Consider the following 26,940-nt stretch of genomic DNA (forward strand, 5'->3'; position numbering starts at 1 on the left):
AGCAGGAGGCATTCTGGGGTAGGGGGAAGGCGGGCAGATGGGCACCCAACAATTATGCTGGATCATAAGAACAGCCCCACTGGATCAGGCCATAGGCCCATCTAGTCCAACTTCCTATATCTCACAGCGGCCCCACCAAATGCCCCAGGGAGCACACCAGCTAACAAGAGACCTGGATCCTGGTGCCCTCCCCTGCATCTGACATAGCCCATTTCTAAAATCAGGAGGTTGCACATACCCATCATGGCTTGTAACCCATAATGGATTTTTCCTCCAGAAACTTGTCCAATCCCCTTTTAAAGACATCCAGGCCAGATGCCGTTACCACATCCTGTGGCAAGGAGTTCCACAGACCAACCACATGCTGTGTAAAGAAATATTTTCTTTTGTCTGTCCTAACTCTCCCAACACTCAATTTGAGTGGATGTCCCCTGGTTCTGGTGTTATGTGAGAGTGTAAAGAGCATCCCTCTATCCACTTTATCCTTCCCATGCAAAATTTTGTATGTCTCAATCATGTCCCCCCTCAGGCGTCTCTTTTCTAGTCTTTTCTAGTCTGCAAACTTTGTCACCTCACTGCGCATCCCTGTCTCCAGGTCATTTATGAAGAGGTTGAAAAGCACTGGTCCCAGGACAGATCCTGGGGGCACACTGCTTTTCACCTCTCTCCACTGTGAAAATTGCCCATTGATACCCACTCTCTGTTTCCTGGTCTTCAACCAGGTCTCAATCCAGGAGAGCACTTGCCCTCTAATTCCCTGACTGGAGTTTTTTCAGTAGCCTTTGGTGAGGGACCGTGTTGAACGCCTTCTGAAAGTCCAGATATATAATGTCCACGTGTTCTCCTGCATCCACATGCCTGTTGACCTTTTCAAAGAATCCTAACCCAAAGTTCTAATCTAATTCAAAGATCCTAACCCCTGTTCCCCAAGCAGCAAGGAGTGAAAGCTGCCCTGCTCTTAGACTTGTGGTGCAAGTCCGAGAAGACCCATTGGGGCTGTGGTAGCTTACCTGGGGGTAAGGGGAAGTGTTTCCTCTTGCCTCTGGCTAAGCTACTTCAGGCCCCTACCTTGCACTGGATATAGCAGACCTCCTGGCCTGCCTGTTCCAGCACAAGATAGGACTGTGCTGCACCTGAACTTTGCCCCCTGCTCCACCAGCTGCTTACATTTTATGTCCCCTTTTAAGTACTAAATATGCTGCTAGTGCTTGGGAACAAGCAACTGTCTGACTTCATTTCTCTCCCTTTGCAACATAAAATGAGAGGAATTACCGTAAAGCTGTGTTCTTGAGCCTTCATTGTGTCAAGCATCACATTTTCCAGCTGGCTGCAGAGGGTCTGAGACTCCATCAGGAGGACCTCACTAGGAGAAAGGTCACAGAAGACCCATTTAAGTGAGTTTCTCACAGGAATGAGAGTTTCTATTTAAATACAAAGTGTCTCCGCTGCTCTGCCAAGGTCTGGAGAGCTGCCTCAAGAGGCTTACACTAACACAGTGAATGTTGTGCTTTTCAAACTCCACCTCTGCTGTCACTGCTTCTCAGACTCCTTTCAGATTACAAAAGCAGTTTGCCTTGAAGGGGGAGAATGTGCTCTTTGAGGAAAGTCTCATACTTGCTGGAGTTCACAGAATTTTTCTTGATTTTTGTATTTTTATACAGGCCATTGTTCCAGTTAGAATAACTTCCCCCACGATGAAATGACAAAAATAGGGAAGAATAACTTAGGCCCATTCTTCATGCTTCCCTCAACTGCAAGCGCTTTCAGCTAGAGCAGCCATTTTCAACCTTTTTCAGCTCACGGCACACCGACAAGGCACTAAAATTGTCAAGGCACACTACCAGTTTTTTACTTACATTAAATCACTACATTACAATTAATTGTTAATGTAATTAATACAATTATTATTACATGACAAAGACTCACAAGACGCTTGGAGAGGAAAGGATATGTGATTGTGAAAAGGATGAAAAATGTTATTAAAGTGCTATGTGAGAAAGTGCTGGTAAAGAGAGGTCAGATTGAGCACATAGGGCTATGGGGTGAGGGGCAGTGAAGAGACATGAGTGAAACAACTACAGGATTCAGCTGGAGTGGGGGGAAGAGAACTTGAAGCAAGTGATTTTGAACCTTTGGAAGGTGTGGAGGAGTGAAGGCAGCGACAGTGAGAGGTGCTGACTGCAATTATGAGATTTGGGGGGCAAGTGCCTGTGGGAGGGAGTGGGGTGGGGAGAAGTGCCAATTGCCTGCTCCTGAATTTAAGAAAAAAAAAAGTGTGACCAAAAGACACACACTGGCTGCCTGCTCCTTTTCCTTCTGCTGCGCGTAAGGCTCAAAACAGCCGCTTCCCCAGAGTACGTGGCTGCTGCCTGTCTGCTCTGATCTCGTGTCACACCTAAGGCAGCCTCGTGGCACAATAGTGTGATGCGGCACAGCGGTTGAAAAATGCTGAGCTAGAAGTTGATCAGGGAACTGGTCTGGATAAAAATTTTTCAACACAATTCAGTTGGAAATGCACTGGGAATATTAGTCAGTTTCTGGAAGCAGGTGCCACATTATAGGATCTGACTATACAAATGAAATAGAGGTGGGTAGGGTCATTGCATTTACTTATATTTCCTCTACAATGACTTGTGTGGCTTTGCAGGATTTTAACATACAAAAACTTAAGTATGAAGTTCTGGAAGACAAGAGTGTATATATTCCATTTTTTGTAAGCAAACAGAGGGGTAGGACCACAATCCAGGGCAGAGAATGTGCTTTGCAAGCAGAAAGTCCCAGGTGCAGTTGTCATATATTGCCACATACTATATAGCAGTCTTTCACAACCTCAGTAGGAATAACTGCAAAGATACCATCTGGTTCAACAAATATATAGCCAGGAGCAAAGGTAACCTATTGCTATGAAGCTGAACTATTGCTTGAGTATTACCTTTTAACTCCATGTTCTGGTACATGACTGTGTGGGCCTGGGGCTGGCAGTAACAGCTGACCAGGGTGACTAAGGCGGGATGCATTGATGCTGTCCGGGCTGCCACTGACAGGGCCTCGGACCTTATTCTGCCAAAAGAGAGACATGTTAAGGCTTCTGTATGCAACAAGATGGAGAAATAAATAAAACTATTTCCAGCAGAAAGTGCTGCTGCCACCTCCTTCCTGCCATCAGGACAAGACCAGCTTTTTAGAAGTGTGAAAAGTGTAAAACGTAAAAAGTTTCTCAGTGTTCCCTCAAAGGGTTGCTAACAAACAGATGAGCCTCATCCTACCAAGTTTATCTGCTAATGGGCAGCCATAGGTGTGATGAATGTGTTCCAGGGGACATATGAAACTACTGTGAAGTTCAGCAGTGTTCAGACCATGATGCTGAGGTTCAGCACTATAGCCCATGCTCAGAATTTCTGCATCACACTGGGGTTTCTATTGCACTAGTTACACCTGTATTCCATGAATTGCAATGACTTCCAGTGTGTTTCTGGGTCTAAAACCCTAGCTGGCTTGGGACCTAAGATCCTGAAGAACAGCCTTCTCTCAGCTGAGCCTGCCCGTACACAGTTTGTGTCACTGTGTTGCATCAGTGCCTGAAGTATCCTGCCCTGAAGGAACGTGGGGTCTTCTCTGTGATAGCCCCCAACTTACAGCATTCCCACCCCAAGAGGCTCAGCTGGCCCCCACACTGCCCACTAGTGATAATCTCCATTTCAGTTTGCTTTCTCTCAAGTTCTTTGGGTTTTGCTTCTTGTTTACTCGTTAGTTTTTGGCTGCTGCCTCTGTTTTGATTACTCAGTGATTTGGTACCACCACGGTGGCTTAAAACACTTAATAGGACTGAAAGGGGTTCTAGAAATATTTTAAACAAAACATACAGAGGGGTCATGACATAGCAGACAAGTTGACATGGACGAGGTTTCCTCGAGGTCAAAAGCTTCTAGATAGAAAAACAAGTGGACCCTCTTATGGTAACTGATCTCTGCCAGCTGGAGAACAAGCTGGAGTTCCTAACCAAGCTCCTCCTCTTCCACTTACACAGGCAATTTTCAGGAGGTCCCACAGCTCTTTCTGCCGTTTTTCTTGAAGCCTGACAACCATTTTCTCATCTTGGTTCATCAGACTTATCACCTCGTCCACTTTAGGGAACAACTCCAGGGCCTTTTGCTTGCAGACCACAGTCTTACTGCAAGAAAGAAGTCTAGTTCAGTGATTTTCAATTTCTACCTTCTTATGACACACTGACCTCTATGGTTGTTGTCTCTTATGATGTCACTTCCAGCTTTCGGGAGACTTATCTGTGTTCTGCAGCTCTGTTTTGAGGGCAACTGTCTGGTAACAAATTATCCTCCTTCCTCCTCTGGCAGAGGAAGAGGGACAATTTGTTACTATAGACAGTTGCCCAGAAACAGCTGCAGAATCCAGATGGGTTTTTAACTCTGGTTGAAAGTCACTGGTATAGTTGCTTACCAGCAACTGGACAAACACGAGACCTGGGTGTGGGTGGCAGTGATGAGAGCTAGAGAGAACCTGCAGCTCTTCGGGGTGGGAGGATGCCATGTGCCTTAACTCGGTGCCTGCATACACTGCAGGGCATGCCCCACTTCAAGGTTATTCCTGTAATTAGTGCCACCCCCTCCCCATTCAGGAGTTGTACCTGAGCTGCCCATAAAGGACGCGAACTTTCTCTTCAAAGGTCTGGATCGCCTGCAAGAGCAGCCGCACAACTTCCTGGCTGTCTCCGCTCGTCCTTTGGTCTGGAGAGAGAAGTGGGAGAAATTCAGTGATGCTCTGGCAGGATCAAGGGACCTCAGGCAGCCCTGGCACTGCTTTATGCAACTATTGAGAAGGTTACAGAACTTGGCCAACAAGGGGCAGAGGGAGGCACCAGCAAGATCACACCTGTTCCTGTGCAATTAATCCATAAGAAAAAGCACCCTCTGGGACTGTTGCCACTGCTGCTGCTAATGCAGATTAACATCACCAAATTAGGACGGAGGAGAGACACCTTTCTCCAACGTGGCTTAAACAAGATTAGAGCCAGTTGTTACGGCTATTTTAGCTTGCTGCGAAAAAGCTTCGCAGCAGTCTGCCAACAGTCTGGGGGCACACAGCGCAACACACAGCTTTCTTGGCTCCCAGAATGCAAGAGCTACTAGGCCACGGCATGCACAGGTTTTCCTGCCCTGGGGTTTTGCACTGGCCTGACAGTTTGCAATTCAATTACTGGAGCCAGGGACTGAGTGGGCAGAGCACAGGCACCCCATGAGCACCGTGGTCACTTACAAGCAAAACCCCACACCTGCATTCTAACAGCCAACTTTGGAGCTGGGGAGAAAGCCTTTTGACTATATCTCCTCTTAAATGTTTGGGACTGAGAAGCCCTCATCCAACTACTGGAAATCATCCAGAAATCTATGAATAGACCTGCTCACCCTTATCCTACGCTGACTGCACAGTAACTCACCTTCAGCAAACTGTGAATTAACCTGCAGACCGGGCCAACCTTAGGAGCTGCAGGGCCCAATACAAAATACTTTTGAAGGTGCCTCACCCCTGTGGGGCCCCCTACTCACCAGGATGAGTGGCAGTGGCAGCAGCATCACCAACTGCTTGGGGGGGGGGATGATTTCAAGCTAATTGAACCCAGGGGCCGGCAGGCAGAAGGGCTGTTCAGTGGCAATGCTCCGCTCACCACACTCTCATTATGCCTTGGCATGAAAGATTCCATGCCTCCAGGCATGGAAAGGTCAAACTGTCCTAAGGCCAGCCCTGCCCCTAGATATCCACCATGCTGGATCTCCCTTTTTGCTTGCACAGCAAAGGCTGCATGAGAAAAAACACAATTCCCCCTCAGTTCTGTCAGTACAATTTTATGAGAACACAACTGAGTGTTAGTCAACAAAACTGCTAAAATGGGGGGGGGGGGAGAGAAATGACCTGGAGATGCTCTCAGGGAGTGGACCAAGGGTCTTCTGCCTGCAAAGCAATAACTCTGCCACTCCAAACACATACAATTTACATTGCTGGAAAAGAAAAATTCAAATTACTTATTCTGGGTTGTCCTTTCACTTGCTCATGATGAGAAGCCACTAACAGAAGTCCAGCCAAGAAAGATGTCAATTAATCTTGAGGGCAATTAAGCTGGAGGGCTATGTCAGAATGCCAATGCAAGGGAGGGCACCAGGATGCAGGTCTCTTGTTATCTGGTGTGCTCCCTGGGGCATTTGGTGGGCCGCTGTGAGATACAGGAAGCTGGACTAGATGGGCCTATGGCCTGATCCAGCGGGGCTGTTATGTTCTAATCCACATTGACTGTCTTCAGACTGTATTTTTCTAGGACACTGCACTCTATGGTCTTTGCCTTTTGTGATGTCACTTCCAGGAAACTCTTCCAGGTTCTGTGGCTGTTTCTGGGGCAACTAACTGTCTGCAGTAATGAACTGTTTGTCTCTCTTCTTCTGCCGGTACTGCTGGGCAGAGGAGGAGGGACAGACAATGTTACCGCAGACAGCGGCCCTAGAAACAGAGCCACATACCCTGGAAGTGTTTTTCAGCCATTTTCATCTGCTGTGCTCCAAACTCCTGCATGGACCTTTCACAGCACACCAATGTGCCACAGCGCACCAGTTGAAAATCACTGTTCTAGGAAAATGGTCCAGTGAGGGAACTAGAACCAAAGTTGAGTATACAAATACCAAGAGAATGGCTGGGTTTATAAATGTGCACTGGCAAAGCACAGCAGGCTGGAAGTGAGGTCCAGGGCAGAAAAATGGAGAGATGAAACAAGGGCGATGCCCTCCTTTACACTCCCTTTTCCCACCCCCAGGGGCAGGCAGGCGCCTTCAATTCTGGAAGCAGTGCCAACGCTATGAAGCTTTTTACCTCTTGGCTTTTCTCTCAGTCTCCGGTACAAGTCTCTTGCTTGTTCCTCCCTACAAAAGAAACAAAAATCACCAGCTGAGAAATTCAGATTTGAAATAGGATCACCCAGGGGAGAGGGAATGAGACACTGAATGAGTCTGAAAATGGCACTGGGAAGGCTGACAAGCGGGTGAGCGGAACGGGTTTGTGTCTGCCAAGTGGTTACAAAGGAGGCCCTGTTGGGGATTCACATTCTCGCCCAAGTGATCGAGGACAAGTTCTGCCATCCTGGAGCAATTGCAATCTCTTTTTGAGCCAATTCCCACATCAGCCACATGACATCTCTCTCTCTCTCTCCCGTCCCAAGGCAGTGAAGCTAGGATTGTCCCAGCAGAAGGAAGTGGGGGAAACAAGACTATAAAGGGCAGTGTCACCTGGACAGCACAATTCAAGATCCTCTTGCAAGGTGGGGATACTAGAGACCAGGGCAAAACAAATACAGCAGTCCCCAAGTCATGGACATCCCAACTTAAGAACAGCCATTTTGGTGCTTTTACACAGGTGCCATCTGAACAGCTTTGTGCTTTCATTCTTGTGCAATAGCACTGCTCCAACTTACATCAGTACTAACTTCTGGACAAACATCCAGAACCGAATCAGGACGCAAGATGGAGACTACCACAGCCAATTGCCTTTAATTGGCAATAACACTGATATGGTTTGCCATCTTCTCCTTCTCATCCCTCCCTGTCTGGCCACAGTACCCAGTGCTGAGCTACTATATCCTGGCATCACTTTCCCCACTAACAACGCTGCTTTCCTGTGGTGCCTCCTTCAGTGGTAGTGAGGCTGTAGCTTGTGGGGGGGGGGAGCAGCTCAGTGGTTAAGCATTGATGGAAGGTCCCAGGTTCAATCCCTTTCATCTCCAGAGGTAGCCAAGAAAAGCGCCCACCTGGAAACCTGGACAGCTGCTGCCAGTCTGTGCAAACAATACTGAGCGAGGCAGGCAAGTAGTCTGAATAGCCCAGCTTCTTCTGTTCCAACTGCTCAATATGTGGGTAGGGGAGGAGAAGTGTGCAGGCCCCCAATCTGAGGTCTTGTGATCCTGAAGCATTTAGAGATCTCAGTGCAGCAAACACAGAGTCATCCATTTATGGATTTTGATTTATCTCTAGGTCAGTGGTTCCCAAACTTTTTAGCACCAGGACCCACTTGTTAGTATGACACTCTGTTAGGACCCACCAAACTGTAAAAGACTTTTAAAAATGGTGATCTAGAAAAAATATTTATAAGCAATTTATATATTTGCAAAAAAGCCTTGAACCCATTTTTGTTATGAGGCAGCCCTAATGAATAGCCTCAAGGCTTGAGGGGCTTAGTTCTGTTTCCCAGCAGTCATCTGCTCTCACTACCAGGTATTGATGGACTTGGGGGGGGGGGGGAACACACCAGAATCAAAGACACTCAGACATTTACCTCCCTATATTTACACAGGCTTACAAACTGCAGGAACTCAGTTCCTTGAAAAATGCAGGAGCTCAGCTGTTTACAGGGCAATTAGCAGCTGGTCAGGGAGTAGCTGTCTTGCAAACTGCAGAAGCTCAGCTCTTCACAGGGCAGTTAGCAGCTATATAGTTTTAAAACAGAACTGCTTGAGGCAAATAGTTATCTGATCTTTCCATCACCCCTGTTTTCACCGGATGCCTTCTGGGACTCACCAGATATTGGGTCGTGCCCCACTGGTGGGTCCCAACCCACAGTTTGGGAACCACTGCTCTAAGGCAAGGTGGCTTGACAGCTATCATCAACAAACAAGGTCAACTTCTGCCTTGAAGGATCCTTGCTTTACAGAATGATTTCTACAGCAGTGACGGTTTGAGAATTGGGCCCAGTCATGAGCCTCAAAAGGAAAACACTTTTCCTGAACAGTGCACTTTAGGCTGCAGGGAGGGGGTTGTTTGGTATCCTATTCCCCACATACCTTAAGAACAACTTCCCATGCACAACGAACGGGACAACAAGAAGTATTGATCCCAACAGAAATGTTTCACGGTGGATCATACCAACAAGCAACACCCCCCTCCAGCAGCAGCCTGAAATTGTACAGTCTGGACATGACTGCAGCACTTGGTTCTGCTGCAGCTCTTGAACTACAATCCTATACACCAGGGGTCACCAAAACCCAGACTGGGGGCCAGAAGCGGCCTGTGGCGAGCCTCTATTTGACTTGTGGCCAGCCTCTGATCCCCTGAGAACCTCTGGCCCAGTTGACCAAACACAACCAGAGTTGTGCTTGTGGAATGGGGGTCCATTTAAGTGTGTGCTTTATTTCTTGTGCTGTGTGGTGCTTGGAGAAATCCTGGACATTTGAGCCCAATTTATTCGTTCAACTAAGTTCCATCTCTAATGCATTTATTTAAATTTTATATTTAATTTTTTTCCTGGTCCTTGACACTGTGCTATATATTTGATGTGGCCCTTTGGCCCAAAGGTTTAGAGACCCCTGCTATACACACATAGGGAGTAAGTTTCACTGAACACAATGGAACATACTTCTGAGTAGACTTGCACAGGATTGTGTTGTTAGTCTGTAATTAGTAGGGAGGCAGACTAGACGACCAGCCAATCATTTTTAAACTCACTAGCCTGAGAAAGTAACCCATCAAGACAGGCAGACATCCATTGGTAGGACAGGCTCATTTATGCCCCACTCATTTCAGTGGTATGCCCATTTCTACAAGTTATGTTATACCCTGTCTTTTACATAGTGTGCAACCCAAACAAAAGCCAGTCTCAGTTTAACATATCTGGGTGAAAAGACCATAGTTGTGTAAAATCCACACTGCTAAAAAGTCCAACATTTCGTACTGTAACTTTTACAGAACTTTATCAGGGAAAGAAGCCTAGACAGGACATGTTGCTAGAGAGAAAGCCAGAAACAGCAGTTAAATGTCAGTCTCCTTGGTGCATGACTTGCACACCTCTTATTTGACGTCTGGTCAAGACAGATGCCCAACTGACATGCTGGTCAAGGAGATCATTTACATTGCTGCTACACCAGGCTGGTATGGATGCCAGAGAGAATGATCTGAAACCAGAACAAAAACTACCTAAAGCAACTACGTACAGATCATCCAAGGTGCTCCCTGGTTTACGTCCCTGTGGGATCCTCTGCAAATCCACAATCTCCGTCTGCAGGGTCATGGTCTTCTTCACCAGCTCCTCAACCTCTGCCTCCTTAGAGAAGTAAAAGGAGGAGGTCAGGTGAGAAAAGCAGCACAGGAACTGTGTGGTGGAGTGGCAAGAAACTGGCTTAGGGCAGCTTAGATGGCAAGTCACTAGCCTTCCAGGCAGAGCATGAGAAGGTGGCTTTCTCCTAAATGAGGCTAGAACAGTGATTTTCAACCACTGTGCCATGGCCACAGATGGCCCACAGGTATGCCATGGGAGTTTGGGGAGAGTCATTTATTAGAAGGGCAATTGGAGGATTTGAGCCCCATACCAGCAGCATGGGGTGCCTTGTCAATGGTCAAAAAACTGACTGTGTGCCTTGACAATTTTAGCACCTTGTCAGTGTGCCCTGAGATGAAAAAGGTTGAAAAATCACTGGGCTAGAAGAAAGACCCTTGCTGAGATTGCTGGCAGTTGAGTCCTGACCTCTCTGGTTGTCAGTACTTCAGCTGTTCCAAAAGTCTTAGTCTCAACTGATGCTCCAGTGGGATACTCAGCCTTGGACCTCACTCCTGACTGCCCAGGGTCAAATGGCCATTGCTTAATCCTGGATCCAGAAGCCCCAAACAGTCCAAATAAAACACACACATACAGTAGTTTCAGGTGACACTTGGAGGCTGTGAACTGAGTCGGCTCTTTCATCGTTTTGGAGCTTTTCTTTGCCCTAGGAGGGAAGCTTCCATTTGGCACCAATGGGGGTTTTCTCATAGGGCATAACCCTGGGGGTAGGATGGGGTCCTGATTGCAATCACAGCAGGGGCAGAGTATTAAAGAAGACAATTCTTAAATTTCCAGTAGTGCAGAATACTGCGGCACAAATCTAGGCCACTATGAGGCACGGGGCCTCTCCTTTGTCAGCTGCAATGGCAGCTGGCCGGTTTCTAGGGGCCACACAAGGTTTGGTCTTTGAAGCCCTGGACAGCTTGGGACCAGAGTCCTCAAAAGACTGCCTCCCCCTGTATGAAACCGTCCATGTGTGAAGTTCAAGCGAGGGGGACTCTTTGTGTCCCACCACTAGAAGAGACGGCAACACATGAGAGGCCTTCTTGGTAGGAAAGAAGGAACTCCTTGCCCCTGGACACAGGGCTGGCTCTATCCCTTCCACTGTTCTGGCCACGACTGAAAGCATTTGTTCCTTTGCTTAGCCTTTAGAGCCAACTTGCTTCAATCTGTTGCCACTTAATTGCAATGTTTTTACTTTTCCTCCCTAGTGCTGAATATAGGTTATTGTGGGATTTTTTTTCCCAAAGTTGCAGATTTCATTTTTATTGTGTTTTTAAATAGGTTGTGAGCAACCTCAAGCATCTCTCCTGCAAATAAGCAAACCAAAAGACAAGGCCTACCCTCCCGCAGAGCTCCACAGCTTGCTCCATTTCCTTCCAGGCCAGCAACAGTTTCTCAGATGCTGTCAAGAGTACAGAAAAGTGGTTTTTAAATTAATTTTTTCCAACCTCAACATGCTGTCTTTTCTAGGGATGTCTGATGCGTCTGTTTGCCTGTCCACATGCACGGCAGGAGAGTGTGATCCAAGCCTATCTTGTGGTACTTGCACTGGACTGATGGCAAGAGGCTTGATTCCACAGGCCTCAAGCCACAGGCCAAAACTGGAGTTTGTCCAAGCAATCACTACTCCCCCCCCCACCCCCCATATCTAGCTGGCTGGCTTCATGGGAGCCTTTCCTCTCCTTCATTTCTTTTGGCTACACCTTGTTTGCAAAGCAGATATGAACCTGTATACAAAAGCTTCATCTGGGAGCTTCCGGACATGGAGCAAACAAAGGCATGAGGGACACAACTAAAACTTCCTTCCAGTGGCATAGCTAGAGGGGGTGCAAAGCATTAAGCTTTGCAGGTGCCTGAACGTGCTGTGCTAGCGGCCCCTTCCACTCCATTTTGGAGCCATTCCAGGCAGTGGGAGCAAAACGGAGGCAAGAGTGGGGAAGTGAATGCCTCTGTTTTGCTCCCACTGCCCGGAATGGCTCTGAAGGGGAGGAGGAGGGGCTGCTTGTATGGTGCATTCAGGCACCTACAAAACTTAGTGCTTTGCACCCCCTCTAAATATGCCACTGCTTCCTTCACTAATTCCAATTCCATGGCCACATCTAATGAAAAGTTGTGTGCTATTGAGGCTCTGGTCACCAGAGTACCTCCATCATTTGTTGCTGCACTTGCACCAGGTTGCGCAACAGAGGCACCTACCTGGAGTCAGGGAAGAGAAATCACAGGCCATCAAGGCACAAGAGAAAGGGCTTGGAAGAGCTGTCCTAGCAGAATGCAGGGTATAAAGAGCTGGGCCACAGACCCCTCAGCCAGCATTTTCTGTTTGTGCTGCTCACCTCAAATTGCTCCCTGATCCCCTCCCCACGCAGTCTGCTCCAAGAGCAAAACTCACTGATGCCAAACTCAATCTGCTCATTGTACTTCTCCAAGTCAATCTGGATGCTGGTCTTGAAGAAATCCAGCTTTGCCTTCAGCTGCTGGGACAAGGAAGCCATGGCGTTCTTCATTTTGGAAAGGGTGCTGTTGTGTCGCAGCAGGTTCCTCCTACGGGGCCAGGGAGAGAGAGTCATTTCCTAGGCTTGGCTCCCCAGTCCCAGCTTATTCTATCAAGGCAGTGAGCAGAGTCTGCCATGTCTTGCTGTTCCCGATGACTTTGCAGCCTATCCTGGACCACACCATCTGCCTCTGACCTTTCAGAACACCATTCCTCAATTAAAAACTGGACCACCAGCCCATTTTGGGCTCCACAACTGGCCCAACGGCAAGACCAGGTGAAGCAGCTGCTTTGAGCAGTGGTGATGGGGACAAGCTGGCAGGGAATGCCCAGCAGCCCACTGTCTCACCACCCACCCAGACAGAATTTCTGCCAGCCATTCCTCCCCCTCCAAGGCCCACTGACACATACATGGCTGCTCGCTGGCCATGCTGGAACTGATTGAAGTCCTCATTCAGCCTCCGGATTGAGTGCCATACCTGGCCCCACACCTTGCGCAGCTGGAAGAAATTGAGAGTCCTCTTTGGATCCTGGACTGTGGAAGAAAAAAAGAGAAAGATCATAATGAAAAAGGGGGGGGGTGTATTTATTTAATTGATAGAAGTCTTTCAATCCCGCCTTTCCCACGCTGAAGCAAATGCCAGTATGGCATTTCTTTACCCAGTGTGTAATTAATCTGTGGAACTCCTTGCCACAGGATGTGATGATGGTATCTGGCCTAGATGCCTTTAAAAAGGGATTAGACAGATTGATGGAGGAAAAGTCCATCACAGGTTACAAGCCATGATGGACATGTGCAACCTCCTAGTTTGAGAAGTAAGCTATCTCAGAACACCAGATGCAAAGAAGCGGCAACAGGATGCAGGTGTCTTGTTGTCTTTTGTGCTCCCTGAGGCATCTGGTGGGCCACTGTGAGATACAGGAAGTTGAACTAGGTGGGCCTTTGGCCTGATCCAGCAGGGCTCTTCTGATGTTCTTATGTAACTCACCAGGTGGCCTTAGGCAAGCCACTCCCTCTCTGCCTTAGTCCTTCCTTCCATAATATGGGGATAATAACACTCACTGACTTTACAGAGTTGTAAGGAGTCCCTGGTGTATCCCCAGGTATTCCCTGGGGGCTGGTGATAAGAATAGGCCCTCAGTTTGGCTGTACTTGTCATAAGAGGCGACTGAACAGCCACCGGGTAGATGGGACTCCTTAGCCTGGGAAGGCACCTCATCTGAGAGAAGGAAAACTCTGATCCCAAACCTCCACTGCCTTGTGGCTACATCCAGGTATGGAAAAGGCTTCAGGAGTCAACCTCGAGGCAAAATCCGGAGCCGGAGTCCCTGAGGCAGTTCATGGCTGAACACAGTCACGTTCTGGCAACTCCTGTGACGCCGCTGGAACCAAACGTATTGGTTTCCGCCTTTCCACTGGACCATTTCAGCGACGTGGAGAGGGAGGATTTGCTGCGTGGGTAACAGTCTATCCTCCGTATCTACCTTACCCAGACTTCACGCACTTGAGAGGACACACTGTTCCAGAACCACCATTCAGAGTGCGATACCATAGTCTTCTGAGACTGAAGGATGCCAACAAATAAAGAAAAGGAGTCCCTCAAAATAATACATGGAAGCACTTTCTACCCTTAAAAATATTATTGGGCTATTCCTGGGAGGAGCTTTGCAAACCAACGTGGATTAGATTTTCCAGTTTCTAGCCCAGCCCTTCTTCATTTTAAGACTATAAGAAGAGCCCTGCTGCATCAGGCCACAGGCCCAACTAGTCCCTGTATCTCCTAGTGGCCCACCAGATGCCTCTGGGGGCACACAAGAAAACAAGAGACCTGTTCTCTTGCATCTGGCATTCAGAGAGAGGCTAAGTTCATTTTCTCAGTTCGTTCATGGCAGACAAGATCTGCACCAGGGAGGTGCTTGGCAAACGCCGCTCCATGGTGCTTTGTGCCCGCTCCTGTCACTCTTTCTCCACCTAGCAGCATTAAGCACAAGACTGTTCTTACTGATGCAGCCGATGCTTTCTGGAGGAGGCCGGGGGGAGATCCGGGGTTCATAGTTGACTTTCCGGTTGTCGAACAGGAAGAAGAGGCCCACATCTGCCACCGCTGCTTCATTAAGCTGCAAGTAAAGGCCCAGCATCATTCCACTGGAGGGAACCTCTCAGGGGCAGACATGCAACTTGGCAAACTTCTATCACCCTGTCCTAGCCAGAGGACTTGGGGTGGACAAAAGCAGTAGCTCATGGCTCTAATTTTGTTCCATTTATAACCTGCCTGCCAAGCTGGAACTCAAGGCAGCATGCACGGGGACCCCACGTGGTCTCCCACTCGGGGACACTAAACGGGCCCCTCTGCTTCAAACCCTGCCCTACCGCATTCTCTGAACATCTTTCAAGGGAGTGGGGTAAAACCAGCAGCTCACTCGCTTCTCTTCCATAGTCCTATTCCTTGTTCCTCAACAAGGAACATTCACTGTGTCAATGAGTAGGTTTAGCAGACTCTTGAACTCTCCTGCACCAAAGGGAGCAAAGGTCTGAGTTGGGACTCGGACATGGGTCACGACTTGGCCTCAGGCAATTCGCCACAGCACTGCAGCTGCCATTGTGTTTTCATGCTCTGGCCTGGACAACTGGAACAGGAGCCAGGCCTAGGGGTCTGAGGGGAGACACTCCTGCCAAACACTTCAGATTCTGAAGGTTTGCTTTGACCAGGCCACCCCAATTTCAGGAAGCCCCCCTGTCTCCCTCCCACCCATCTGCTCTTCACTGCCGCAGCACTCCCTCCGCCTTCCTCCTCCTCTGGGGACAGAGTGCATGCTGTTGCCACGCCAATCTCTACTCGTTTTTCCCTTCTGATTGGTCTGGAAGGAAGAAAGGGGCAAAGCATAAGAGTAGCAGCACTTACTCACCCTCCTCGACCCTTGCCCACTGGAGTGCCTGATGGTGGGTCCTATGGTGGGATTTGGGATCTCCCTTTGACAACAACAGTTCTGTCAAGGGCTTTGTGTAGATTAGTGGTTCTCATAACTTTTTAGCACTGGGACCCACTTTTCAAAATGACACTCTAGTGTGACCCAGCCTTCTCCTGGCCCTACTACCCATCACTGATGGGATGTCCCTGGTGGCCTCTTCTTCCTGGCTCTCTCACGCACTGCCAACATCTTGTATCTTGCAAGATCTCACAATGATCACACAAGACCTCACACAGTCCATTACAGATGCACCCAGAAGGGCCAGGCTGCTGCAAAGAAAGGCACTGTGACCACAAAATGCTAGTATGTGGATAAAGGAAAGGGCCAGGCTTCCTTCTCCCTGACCAAGAGCATCCTAGCAACAGCAAGGAGAGCCAACTTGGTGCCACTGAGTGAAGAAGTTCCTGGACTCACCTTGGTTTCAGCAAGATACTGAATAGCTGGCTTCTCAGGGAACAGCGCTAACCCCCCTTCCTGCAGCAGCTCCTGGTCCTGCTCCGGGATGCCAGTATCAGCCTGAATTCGGGTCTTCAGACTCTGCAGGGTCTCTTCCTTCTCCAGGGGGTACACATGGACGACACCCGTCACCATGTCTAGGATATGAACCAGCTGCAAAGAGAGAGGCCCAAACAGCTGGGGGACAGTCAAGCAGTGGCATGTCCCCACCTCACTCCATGCCAACAATTCTGTCCAAAATATAAAGCAAAAATGTAAAGCTCACCCATAGAATCCAACCCCATCACTCTTTTTACCAGGGAGTTAGAGATGCCAGAGGCACAGGTGATGTGCATTTTGTGCCCAGATAATTCTGGCAACCGAGATTCTGTGATTACTGTGTAACTGCCCCTCCACAAATCTATGGCCACATCTTCAAAAATGTATTACAAGACGGGAAAAGGTGCAGAAGAGGGCAATCAAACCGATCAGTGGGGTGGTGCACCTTCCATAGGAAGTAATGTTAGTCTTTTTTAATTGTTTAACAAAGACGGTGGAGAGGCAGCAAAGGTGAAAATAACAGTGATTTTCAGTTCTTGTGCTGTAGCACATTGGTGTGCTGCAAAAAAAATCTACAGGTGTGCCATAGGGTTTGGAGCACAGTGCTTGAAAATTGATGAAAGACTATTCCAGGTTCTGTGGCTCTGTTTCTAGGGCTACAGAGTTGGTGGAAGAAGTGCGACAGGCAATTCGTAATGACAGGTGCTGCAGAACCCAGAAGAGTCTCCCAGAAGTGACATCACAAGAGGCAAACACCACAGAGAAGGCCATAGAGGTCAGTGTGCCATGAGAAGAAAAACATTGAAAATCACAGTTATAAAATAATGCATGATATGGAAAGAATAGAGAGAGGGAAGTTCTTCCCTCTCCTCCCCCTTGTCCCCTGAAACAGGATGACAGACTAGATGGGCCTTAAGATGAGCCTTGTATTATCTTTAACAGGGAAATCTACACACAGAGGTCCCAACAAGTCACATTCTGACTCTAGCACTGTGAGATAAACTTCCCTCTCTCACCAAACCATGTATTCATATGTCATAACAATTTTTCTGCTTAATCATCTTTTTCAAGCTAAAAAGGCCCCAAACATTACACCCTTCCTTGTAAGGAAGGTTCTCCAGTCCCCTGCTCATTTTGCTCGCCTTCCTCTTTACCTTTTCCAGCTCTACAACATCCTCCTGGTGGCAACCAGAACCATACGCAGAATTCCAAGTGTGGCGGTACTGGAGATTTGTACAAGGGCACTACAGATAATACAGTCTGCACAGACAGAGATACAAGTCACAGCACACAGGCTCCCTTACTCTTAAATTCAGTATGTCATCCAAAGCCTTGAAACAGCCATTGGCGCCATACGTGGGGTCGGTTCCCCTCTGCCGCGGGTGCCACTTCAGCATGAGCTGCAACCACTTCTCCAGCCGATCAGCCAAAACGCTACAAGCAGGAGTGAAAGAAGAAGAGCAGACAGGACGACAATGAGGACTAGCAGCACCAATTTGGGTTCTTTGAAAGGGGTGGACTGAACCCAACAATGACAGAAGAGAAGGCTCTCAAAACTATGTACAGCTTCACATTCACGTTATTGTCATGCAAAGTATTATGGGCTAAATTCAATTTAATTTCTCCATTTTCCTCTCTTGATTCCCCCCCCCCCCCCCCGTCAAAATATATACTGCAGGCTCCTCATGACAGGGACCTTATTTTTTGTTTTTCACTAGCAATACACAAAGCAGTGTATGTTGATGGCACTGATACTGTCAAGCCTGTGGTGAGAATTTAGGGTATGCATGTGGAAAACGGAGGTTCAAATCCTCACTTAGCTATAAGGCTCAGCAGAAAGCTCTGTGCGTGGGTGCGTGTGCCATAACATAAGCAGAGGGGGGAAAAAAGAGTTCAGTTAGCGTACATGACTGCCATTTCACAACCAGTAGGTTTTCCACGCTGCAGAATTGGAGACAGTGAAAGCCCAGCTGGGCTGCAGCAGCAACAGCCAGCTGTTCCCCGAAAGCAGTTCCTTACCTGTTCAGATTATTGGGATGTGGCAATTTGTGGGAAAATTTCACTTCTCCATCCAAGTCTTCCCAGACAACAATATCCAGCTCTTTCTTCTGCCGTACCTTGGCGTGCCTAACAAAGGCAAGAGAGAGTCTTAGTAGATGAGGAGACCTAACAGACTCATTGCGGCATAAACCTGTGTGCATCGAAGCCCACTTTGTCCAATACATGGAGATCATCTTCATTTGGCAAATAGATGTACATGCACCATGTGCATGTACTTGCATACATCAAGTTGTAAACAGACAACCAAAATTATTAAAAATACTTATACTCTGCTTTTCAGCCAGAGTACTTCACAAAGCAGTTTACGTAATAAAATCAATCAATGGTTCCAATCCCAAAAGTATTCACCATCTTAAAAAAAAGAAGAAGAAGACAACAGAGACCTCAGCAAGAGCCACTGGAAAAGACACCAGGCTGGGGTAAAGAAGGTCAGTTGCTCTTCCCCTACTAAATATAAGAGGGTACCACTTTAAAACATGTCTCTTTGCCCAGTTAGGAGGAGTAGAATGAATGGATCACATAATGAAAGAAGCAGCAGTCATTGGCAATCTTCAGTCTCGAAAGACTGGTATCACACTCTGAATGGTGGTTCTGGAACAGCGTCTAGTGTGCTTGAAAAGGCCGATTCGGGAGTGACAATCCCTTCCACACCGGGAGCAAGTGCAGTCTGTCCCTGGTCTGTCTCCCTGGCTGTGGGCCTTCCTTTTTGCCTCAGTCTGTTGGCCAAGTGTCTCTTCAAACTGGGAAAGGCCAAGCTGCACAGCCTGCCTCCAAGCGGGCCGCTCAGAGGCCAGGGTTTCCCACCTGTTGAGGTCCATTCCTAAGGCCTTCAGATCCCTCTTGCAGATACATATATGACATTTTTATGCACAGCCTAAATATTTACACCTCAGTAAGTATACTTACGTCTCAGGGTGATGCTAACTGTCTAAACATCCGAAATACCCAATGGCTTATTACAGTCATGAGTTTTGTAGAAATAAAAGAGGAAACACAGAGGATTGGACTGCTAGCACTGCAGTTTCTTCCCCACAAGAAGAAAACTAGCTTAGCAATAACAGATTTGCAGCTTAATTCTAACTTGCCCTGGAGCAGGCAGGTCAGCTGGCCTGCCCCGCATGCAGAGCAGGGTTGGGGCCGAAAAATGCTCAGGCCGGGCAAGGGGAATTGCTTCCCCTGACCCCATGTCATGTTGCAGCAGCCCAAATGGGGCTACTCAGATCTGCACCACTTCAAGATGTGGCGCAGATCCAAGCAGTCCAGAGCAGCTTTGGGTGCCCAGGACCAGGATTAGGATCTGGCACAAGTGCTGGATCCTGGCCCCACCCTCTGCTCACCCACCACCTGCCCACAGGCCTGCCCCAGAAGTCTCCTCCCGGCCTCCCCACTTCCCCTAGACTCTCACGCTGGCCTCACTTGGCCAGTGCAGGCTTACTTTTGCACTGACCCAGCAAGGCTTGGGCCGGCTTGCGAGGCCGACACATGGATGTTTGCCAGCCTCCCTCTTCACTCAGTGGCATGGAAGTGCTTTACGGCACAAATGAGACATTGTTGGGTTGGCGCAAGAGACTTGTGCTGGCCTGTCGTCAAGTCTAGATTGCACCCATAGTTCCATGCATCAAAGAACACACTTCTGGATGCTGCCTTCATCCAAATCCTGCCTGCTCAATTTCCCCTCCACCTGTTCTTTCCCTTATAGCAGGGCTTTTCAAACTGGGGTGTTGCGACGCCCCAGCCTGTGGGCCCTGGCCTCTGCCCCCTTAAGGGGTGGGGGCAGCCTGGAGGCAGGGAGGAGGCAGTGGGGGCTCAGGGGGCTGCAGGGGCTTGGGTGCACTTACCCAAGCCTCCTGCAGCCTCCCCGGAGTGCGGGGAGCCTGGTGCGACCTTTGGTAGGGCTCCCCATAGCAGTGAACCCTGCCAAAGCTCACAACAGGCTCCCCGCACCCCAGGGAGGCTGCAGGAGGCTTGGGTAAGTGTACCCAAGCCCCTGAGCGGCGATCCTGGGGACTGCGCCGCTGCTTTCCACCCACCCCTGCTGCCTCCCCCCCACCCCTGCAAGCACTTACAGTGGCTCAAACTCTCCATGAGAGTTTGAAAACCACTGCCTTATAGCAAACAGTGGCTCAACTGAAGTCTGTGAAAGAAGCAGAAGCTACACCATTTTAAAGAGCACATGTTGCTATCACACATCTAATCTTCCCTTGACAAATGAGTTCAGGAAGAGCAAGTTCTGCAAGTCACAGCCCAATCCTATGCATGTCTTCTCAAACATAGGTCTCATAGGTAAGCCAACAGGGCTTACTCCCAAGTAAAAATGGATAAGATTGCAGTCTCTAAGGGGCCACTGAGGGAGGTCTGGAGAGCACTGTGAAGTGCTCTGCAGGGCTCCCTGAAGCTTGTCAAAAGTGAAAGTTGTTATCGTGGCCCACTTCCAGTTTCATGACTGCAACCAGGAAGCGGGTTGTGATCACAATTTTCACTTTCTACAAGCTGTGGGGAGCCCTGCAGAGCGCTCCGCAGGGCTCCCCAGACCCCTGGCTTACCTGGAAAAGTAACCTTTTTTAATTTCTGGAAAATATCTTAACACCAAAATGTGGTTTTATTCAGATATTTTAAAACACAAATGATGGTGTTTTGAGTTTCTAATAACACACACCTCTAATAATTGTACAAGCAGCAACTTAAAATAAAATATGACAAAAGAAAGTCAGACAACACACCAAGAGCACAGGAGAGCCAGCAGGCAAGGAATTCAGTTTGCTGCAGAAGTGTGCAAGCGTATCATTTGCAAAACAAAGGTGATGGGAAGTTATCGAAATCGGCTTTCTCTTTTTATGGGGAGGCCAGGCCAAGCACTGACTGCTTCTCTCTCCACCTCAGCAACACAGACACCAACCAAGTCCTCCCCAGAACTCAAGTGACAGGACACAGACACAAGACCTGCTCCCTAACTTGATTTACTCACCATTGGACGGGCTGCCAGTTGGGGAGGAAAGGGCGGAATCCAGTGACACATTCAAAGGCCAGAGTTCCAAAGCTCCAGTAATCCACCGTCACGGTGTATTTCTGCTGCTCCAGCAGCTCTGGGGCCTAAAGCGTCGAGAACCAGAAAAGAGGCACATCAAGACCCCAGTGCCCCTGGAAGCACCCCTTCTTCTCCCTGCTCCCCACCATGTGAAGCCAGAAAAGCATGAAGAGGCTTTTCTTTAAGCCATTTCTGCCCAACGTTGCATATACGCAACAGGGACCAAATGTGTACACCTGTGGACAGGGCAAAAATAGGCTTTAATGTCAGGCTTGATCTCTTTCACAAAACATGTCTTAATCCAGGGGTTGGCAACCTTTTCAGCAAAGGGGCTGAACTTCCGGATTGCTGAACTCTCAGTAGTGTGGAGCTCAGCTTGGGATCCTTTGCCTCTGCTGAATTTGCCGTGTGCCGGAGAGGGAACAGTAAAGCAACCTGCCCAGGTTCACGCTACGACCTTCTGCAGGCAACTCGGCCATTCCCTGTATGGTGCATGACACATCTGGTGGGAGGCAAAGCCGACCAAGTTGAGCTCTGTGCCGGTCAATGACCTTGGATGGTGGGCTGGATCCAACTTGAGAGCCACAGGTTGCTGACCCACATCAGCTCCCACATGGCTCCTTTCTCTGCTGTCACTAAGTTTAAGAACAAGTAGTGAAAGAATTGACTATTGCCCCCATTCCCTTGCCTTCTTCCCCTATTTACCCTTGCCCCCTCCACTCCGTCTCCCTTATCAGTAGCTACATTACACAGAATAAAAAGACAGCCAAAGAACATTGATGGTGCTACACATTTTATTCATTTACAATTTACCATCACTATATCTTTGAATGGTCATTCGAAATTAGATGATTTAAAAAGTGATTAGACAAATTTGTGGTCAAGGCCTATGAACAGCTATTGGTCTAGGGTCTCTTCTGTATTTTTTTTTAGATTGTGAACCCTTTGGGAACAGGAAACTATTGACTGATTTTATTATGTAAACTGCTTTGCGAACTAGTCTGATTGAAAAGTGAATATTTAAATATTCTTATTCTTAATAATAATAATAATAATAATAATAATAATACATTTATGAAACCTCCAGCATGCCTCCGAATATCAGGCACTGGGGACAAACAAGGATGGAGGTAGAAAGCCATCAATCTTTGTGCCCAGATTGTGAGTGCCCAGGTGCAGCAGACTGGCGCTGGCTGCAGACAGAATGCTGGGCTCAGACAAACCTTTACTCTGACCTAGCATGGGAACCATGTTCACCCCATCACTAAAGTGGGCGATGTGACAGACATGATGGGCTGGTGTTTTCAATGAGATCAGTGGCATAGCTAGAGGGGGTGCAAAGCACTAAGTTTTGGAGGGAGTCTCATCCCAGTGTGCAAGCGGCCCCTCCCCTTCAGAGCCATTCCAGATGGGGGGGGCATTTGCTTCTCTTTTGCTCCCACTGCCTGGAAATGGCTCTGAAAGGGAAGGGGAAGGGCCACTTGCATGCTGTGGTGAGGCTCCTTACGCTTAGCGCTTTGCATCCCCTCTGGCTGCGCCATTGAATGAGACATGAATTTAATAGTTTTGTGTGATCCTGGGTCTGTTCTGTTTTAGTGTTTTAATTGTTTTTATGTTCAATGTTTTTAATATTGCTTTAATTTAATTAGTTTTTATTCTGTAAGCCACCTTGAGTACCCTTGAGTGGGGGAGAAAGACGGGATATAAATTCTTCAAATAAAATGAATAAACAAATACGGTGCACATATAGTGGTAGGTTGTGCGGAGCAGCAAACAGACTCAGGGTGCCCTTCAACACAAGTCTGCCACACACACCAGTTTCGTGTGGGAGGATGTTAAACAAGCAGGTTGGAAGGGATCTACTTCCCTACCTGCCCTTACTGCACTCCTCCTTTGCAAGTCTTCTAGACAAATCAGAAAGTTCATTTCCTGTGTTGTTTAAAGGGACCACATGAGGAAGGAGTGAGGTAAGGGGAAGGGAAGTGATTGCCACTGCTGCCAGATGCACCCTAAAAAATTGTGGGGAAGGTGGTGATTCTCTTCCCTGTGCACTCACCTCACTACTTCTTTGTGCAGTCCCCTTTAAGCCAAACAGGAACACCTGCAGCACATGTGCTGGGAGCTCACTTCCTGTTTTGCTGAAGCAGGTCACATGGGAAGGAGCAATGCAAGGAGGCAGGGGGTGGGATCGCTTCCTCCTGCATAGGTTTTCAGGTAGTGGGGAGCAGGTGGGGATGGTGGCAAGAAGTGGACCAACCTGGGCTGTCCCTCGTGGTAACATCTGTGGAAAGGCTGCCTCAGGCACTTCAGCCTTTTAGTTACCAACAATATAGTATCTTGTTATTTGCTGCAACCTCAACACACTTCCCCATTTCTCCTCCCCAATCACATTCTTGTCAACATCTGACACTCCACTTGCTTACCAGGTACTGAAGAGTCCCAACAAAGGATGTGCAAAGGCTGCCTTGATCCAGCTCCTTGGCATACCCCAGGTCAATGATTTTGTGTATCAGCTGTGGGGGGAAAAAAAGCACAGAGATGGCGCTTGCTGTGAGCAGCTCAAGAAGACTTGTGGGGAGAAGGAACAGGAGAGCTTAGGGCCCTGGCAAAAACAAAAAATTAGGAGGCCAAGTGGCTGATGAAAGCACAGCGTGAACATTGAGTTGCATGGCCAGCTCCACTATAGTCAAATGGCCGCCCTGAACTCCTAAATGCTTAATAGTCCTGCTGAATCAAGCCTTGGACCCAGAGCGATCTCCTGCTGTTATCATCCTGCTGTACTCAGAAGTCCAGTAAGGAAAAAGGACTGAGGATTGCAGATACAATAAAAGCCGCCTGCTTGAAAAACCTAGAGCCAAAACCCTGCAGGCGGTAAGCCACTCTGAGCAGAGACCTCTTCCTCTCTGTCAGTCATTTTCAGTGTTTTTCTTCTCGTGGCATACTGATCTCTATGGTCTTCTCTATGATCGTCACATCTTGTGAGGTCACTTCCAGGAGACTCTTCCGGGTTCTGCACCTCCGTTTCTAGGGCACCTGTCTGTAGGAGTAAATTGTCTGTCGGTGGAGGAAGAGGGACAGACAATCTGCTACTGCAGACAGTTACCCTAGAAAAGAGATGCAGAATCTGGAAGGGTTTTTCAGCAGTTTCCAACTGTTGTACTCCAAACTCTAGTGGCACACCCATGTGCCGTGACACACCGGTTGGGAAAAAATTGCTGCCCTACGTAAAGCACTAGGCACACTAATGGCACCATATGCATCCATTAATATTAGCCCATTTGTGCCCAGCCCACAGGTGCATTTGATCCCTGCTGCATATATGCAACACTGGGCAGAAATGGCTTAACCGAGCTGAAAGGCACTAAAACCTCCCATTCACCATGTTACCCAAAGTCAGGACTATCTTCACCCTCACAACAGCCTGCCCTGCCCACAGAGCAACCCTCAAAAGAGAGCAGATTCAGCATCAGCAAGTCTTGCTTTTGGGGGGTCCTGGGGGGGGAACAACTCACTCTCTCATTTCCTTGCTGTAAGACAATGTTCTCTGGTTTCAGGTCTCTGTGGATGATTCTGTTCTCATGAAGGTAGCCAAGAGCAGAGGCTGCCAAAGAGAGAAAGAGACACGTCATCAACCAGGTTAGCAGAGGGAATCAACATTAGATTTGAATCTTTTGATGATGGGCAAAGTGAGGCTCAGGGGCAGCCCAGCAGAGCCTCCAATCCAGCCCTCCAGCTGCTCCCCATCCACGGCTTACATTTTGGTCCTTTGACCCTTCTCCTGTGCATACACACCCCACACCATGAGTGCTGCCCACTCACATGCAGCAGCCTTGTTCCCAGTCATAGTGCTCTGCCAGCAGAGGAAGAAGGACAGACAATCTGTTACTACAGACAGCTGCCCTAGAAACAGAGCCACTGAACGGGGAATTTTTTCAACCACTGTGCTCCAAACCCTTGCGGCACACCTGCAGACCTTTCAAGGCACACCAGTTGAAAATCTCTGCTGCAAGGTCTGGGAGCACATTTGATGGTCTGCTTTGCCCAATCTGCAAGTCCTCCTCTGACCATAGGGGCAGAACAAAGCCACAGATATAGAATGCATCAAAATGTTTATTTGCATCAAGGATGCCCAAATGGCATTCTCACCCCCATCATGGGGCACAATCAGCTCATGAAAACAAAAAGAAGCCGGACAAGAGCATTGCTGTGCTGTGACACAGCTCCTGCTCGTTTCCGAAGTGGCTGTGCAGTAGAGCCTGCCACTGGGTCAGAGCTGTCCGTGTCCCACTCAAGAAGCCCCTGCCCAATGCTGCTGCCTTCCTCCGTACCTCAAGGCAGGACTGCCTCTGGTCACTTACCGATGTCCGACAGCAAGATGAGGATTGCTCTCTCCCGAAGGCCACAGCAGTTTTCCAGCTGGTTCAGGTACTGCAGAATGTCAAGGGGGGCAACATAAGAAAACTCCTAATGCTCTTGTCTGTTTGGAATACGCTTAAGTGAACAATTAATAAGTGCTCTTTGATACGCTTCTACATAGGTGGAGGGGGTGGGATTTCAAAATATGGTTATGTTAAGCCAGTCATTCAGAGATAAGCTTGGTGCAGGGTGTGAATCAGAAGGCAAGGAAGCAACTGAAGTGTTGGGGAAACAAATCCAAATTCAGACTCTCACACAAGCAGCGTTTTACATACAAACACATATGCACATTCACCCTGTGCTATTTTCCTGCTGCAAATCCCCTTCCTCCAGTTGCTATCTGATTTTTTAAAAAGTGATATATAAATACCTCTAATCATAATTATGTGTCCCTAAAGCAGCTCTTTAATGGCTGCTCAACCCTTTCACCTGCAGGTATTATTTTTCTTGACAGTGCTGTTGCATGCTGGGCAGTTTAATCACACTGTCATCCCTGCAAAGGGGGGGGGAAACGGGACACTTCTCCAGCTGCTGCAGTTCAGTGGCATAGCTAGAGGGGGTGCAAAGCACTAAGTTTTGCAGGGAGCCTCACCATATCATGCAAGTAGCCCCTCCCATTCAGAGCCATTCTGGGGGGGGAGCAAAACGGAGGCAAACTCCTGGCTCTGAAGGGGACTGGGAAGTGCCACTTGCATGAAACGGTGAGGTTCCCTGCAAAACTTAGCGCATTACACCCCCTCTAGCTACACCACTGCTGCAGCTGTTTCCTAGTGCATCACGTTGACTTGGCGGTCTCCTTCTCCAAACTGCACTTCTTTCGAAGGAAGATTGAAAGGCTGCACAGCTGTGCTTCTCTGGGGTTGGGCCAGGCAAAGCAGGGCCACCTGGTTCCTATGACAGCAGAAGTGTGCTATGTGCATGTAGGACTACCACCTGCCCTTCCAGGGCTCAAAAAACATTGGGCTAACTGTTGCAAACAGCACCTGCAGGGTGTGGCTTTCACTCAGAAAACAACACAGGGAGAAAGTGTTAACACCCCCCCCATCATGATTTGTATCAGGCTCCCTCCCATAGTTACTTTAGGACAAAAAGAGGAACACTTCTCAGTTACTTCCTCTCTGAATGACAGGCTTAGCATAATGTGTAGTTTGGCTCCAAGCTGATAGTGGCATTCCTAGAGCTGAAGCTTAGAACAATTTGAGCTTTCCTGGTATTGTACTCCTTCAAAAAACCAGTCATGTGTTTTGAGTTCCTCCCTCCCAGGCATAAGCCCTAAATGCAGTAAACTAGCACCTCAGGGAAAAGGATAACTAGGATAATTTCAGTGCCGTTTTTCCACAGGCAGGGTGATTTTGCATGAAAGAGCATTCAGTTAGGAGATTCCTACATCTGCCTTCTG

At 48.3% G+C, this 26,940-nt stretch overlaps 1 protein-coding gene across 1 annotated transcript in view; it reads right to left on the reverse strand.

The window, feature by feature from the left end:
* IKBKB (inhibitor of nuclear factor kappa B kinase subunit beta) overlaps positions 1–26,940 on the reverse strand; it is a 32,445-nt gene that overhangs the window by 694 nt on the left and 4,811 nt on the right. Inside the window, exons 4-20 of the mRNA XM_066639230.1 lie at positions 25,484–25,553; positions 24,638–24,726; positions 23,549–23,638; positions 21,066–21,190; positions 18,059–18,166; positions 17,344–17,473; positions 15,959–16,153; positions 14,578–14,692; positions 12,986–13,109; positions 12,473–12,624; positions 11,424–11,485; positions 9,977–10,086; positions 6,871–6,920; positions 4,643–4,742; positions 4,024–4,171; positions 2,933–3,060; positions 1,273–1,363 (exon numbers count right to left, since the gene is read on the reverse strand). Coding sequence (XP_066495327.1) covers positions 1,273–1,363; positions 2,933–3,060; positions 4,024–4,171; positions 4,643–4,742; positions 6,871–6,920; positions 9,977–10,086; positions 11,424–11,485; positions 12,473–12,624; positions 12,986–13,109; positions 14,578–14,692; positions 15,959–16,153; positions 17,344–17,473; positions 18,059–18,166; positions 21,066–21,190; positions 23,549–23,638; positions 24,638–24,726; positions 25,484–25,553 — 1,887 coding nt within the window. The remainder of the gene's footprint in view (positions 1–1,272; positions 1,364–2,932; positions 3,061–4,023; positions 4,172–4,642; positions 4,743–6,870; positions 6,921–9,976; positions 10,087–11,423; positions 11,486–12,472; positions 12,625–12,985; positions 13,110–14,577; positions 14,693–15,958; positions 16,154–17,343; positions 17,474–18,058; positions 18,167–21,065; positions 21,191–23,548; positions 23,639–24,637; positions 24,727–25,483; positions 25,554–26,940) is intronic.

This window comes from Tiliqua scincoides, chromosome 11, assembly GCF_035046505.1.
Source record: "Tiliqua scincoides isolate rTilSci1 chromosome 11, rTilSci1.hap2, whole genome shotgun sequence".
Lineage (NCBI taxonomy): Eukaryota > Metazoa > Chordata > Lepidosauria > Squamata > Scincidae > Tiliqua > Tiliqua scincoides.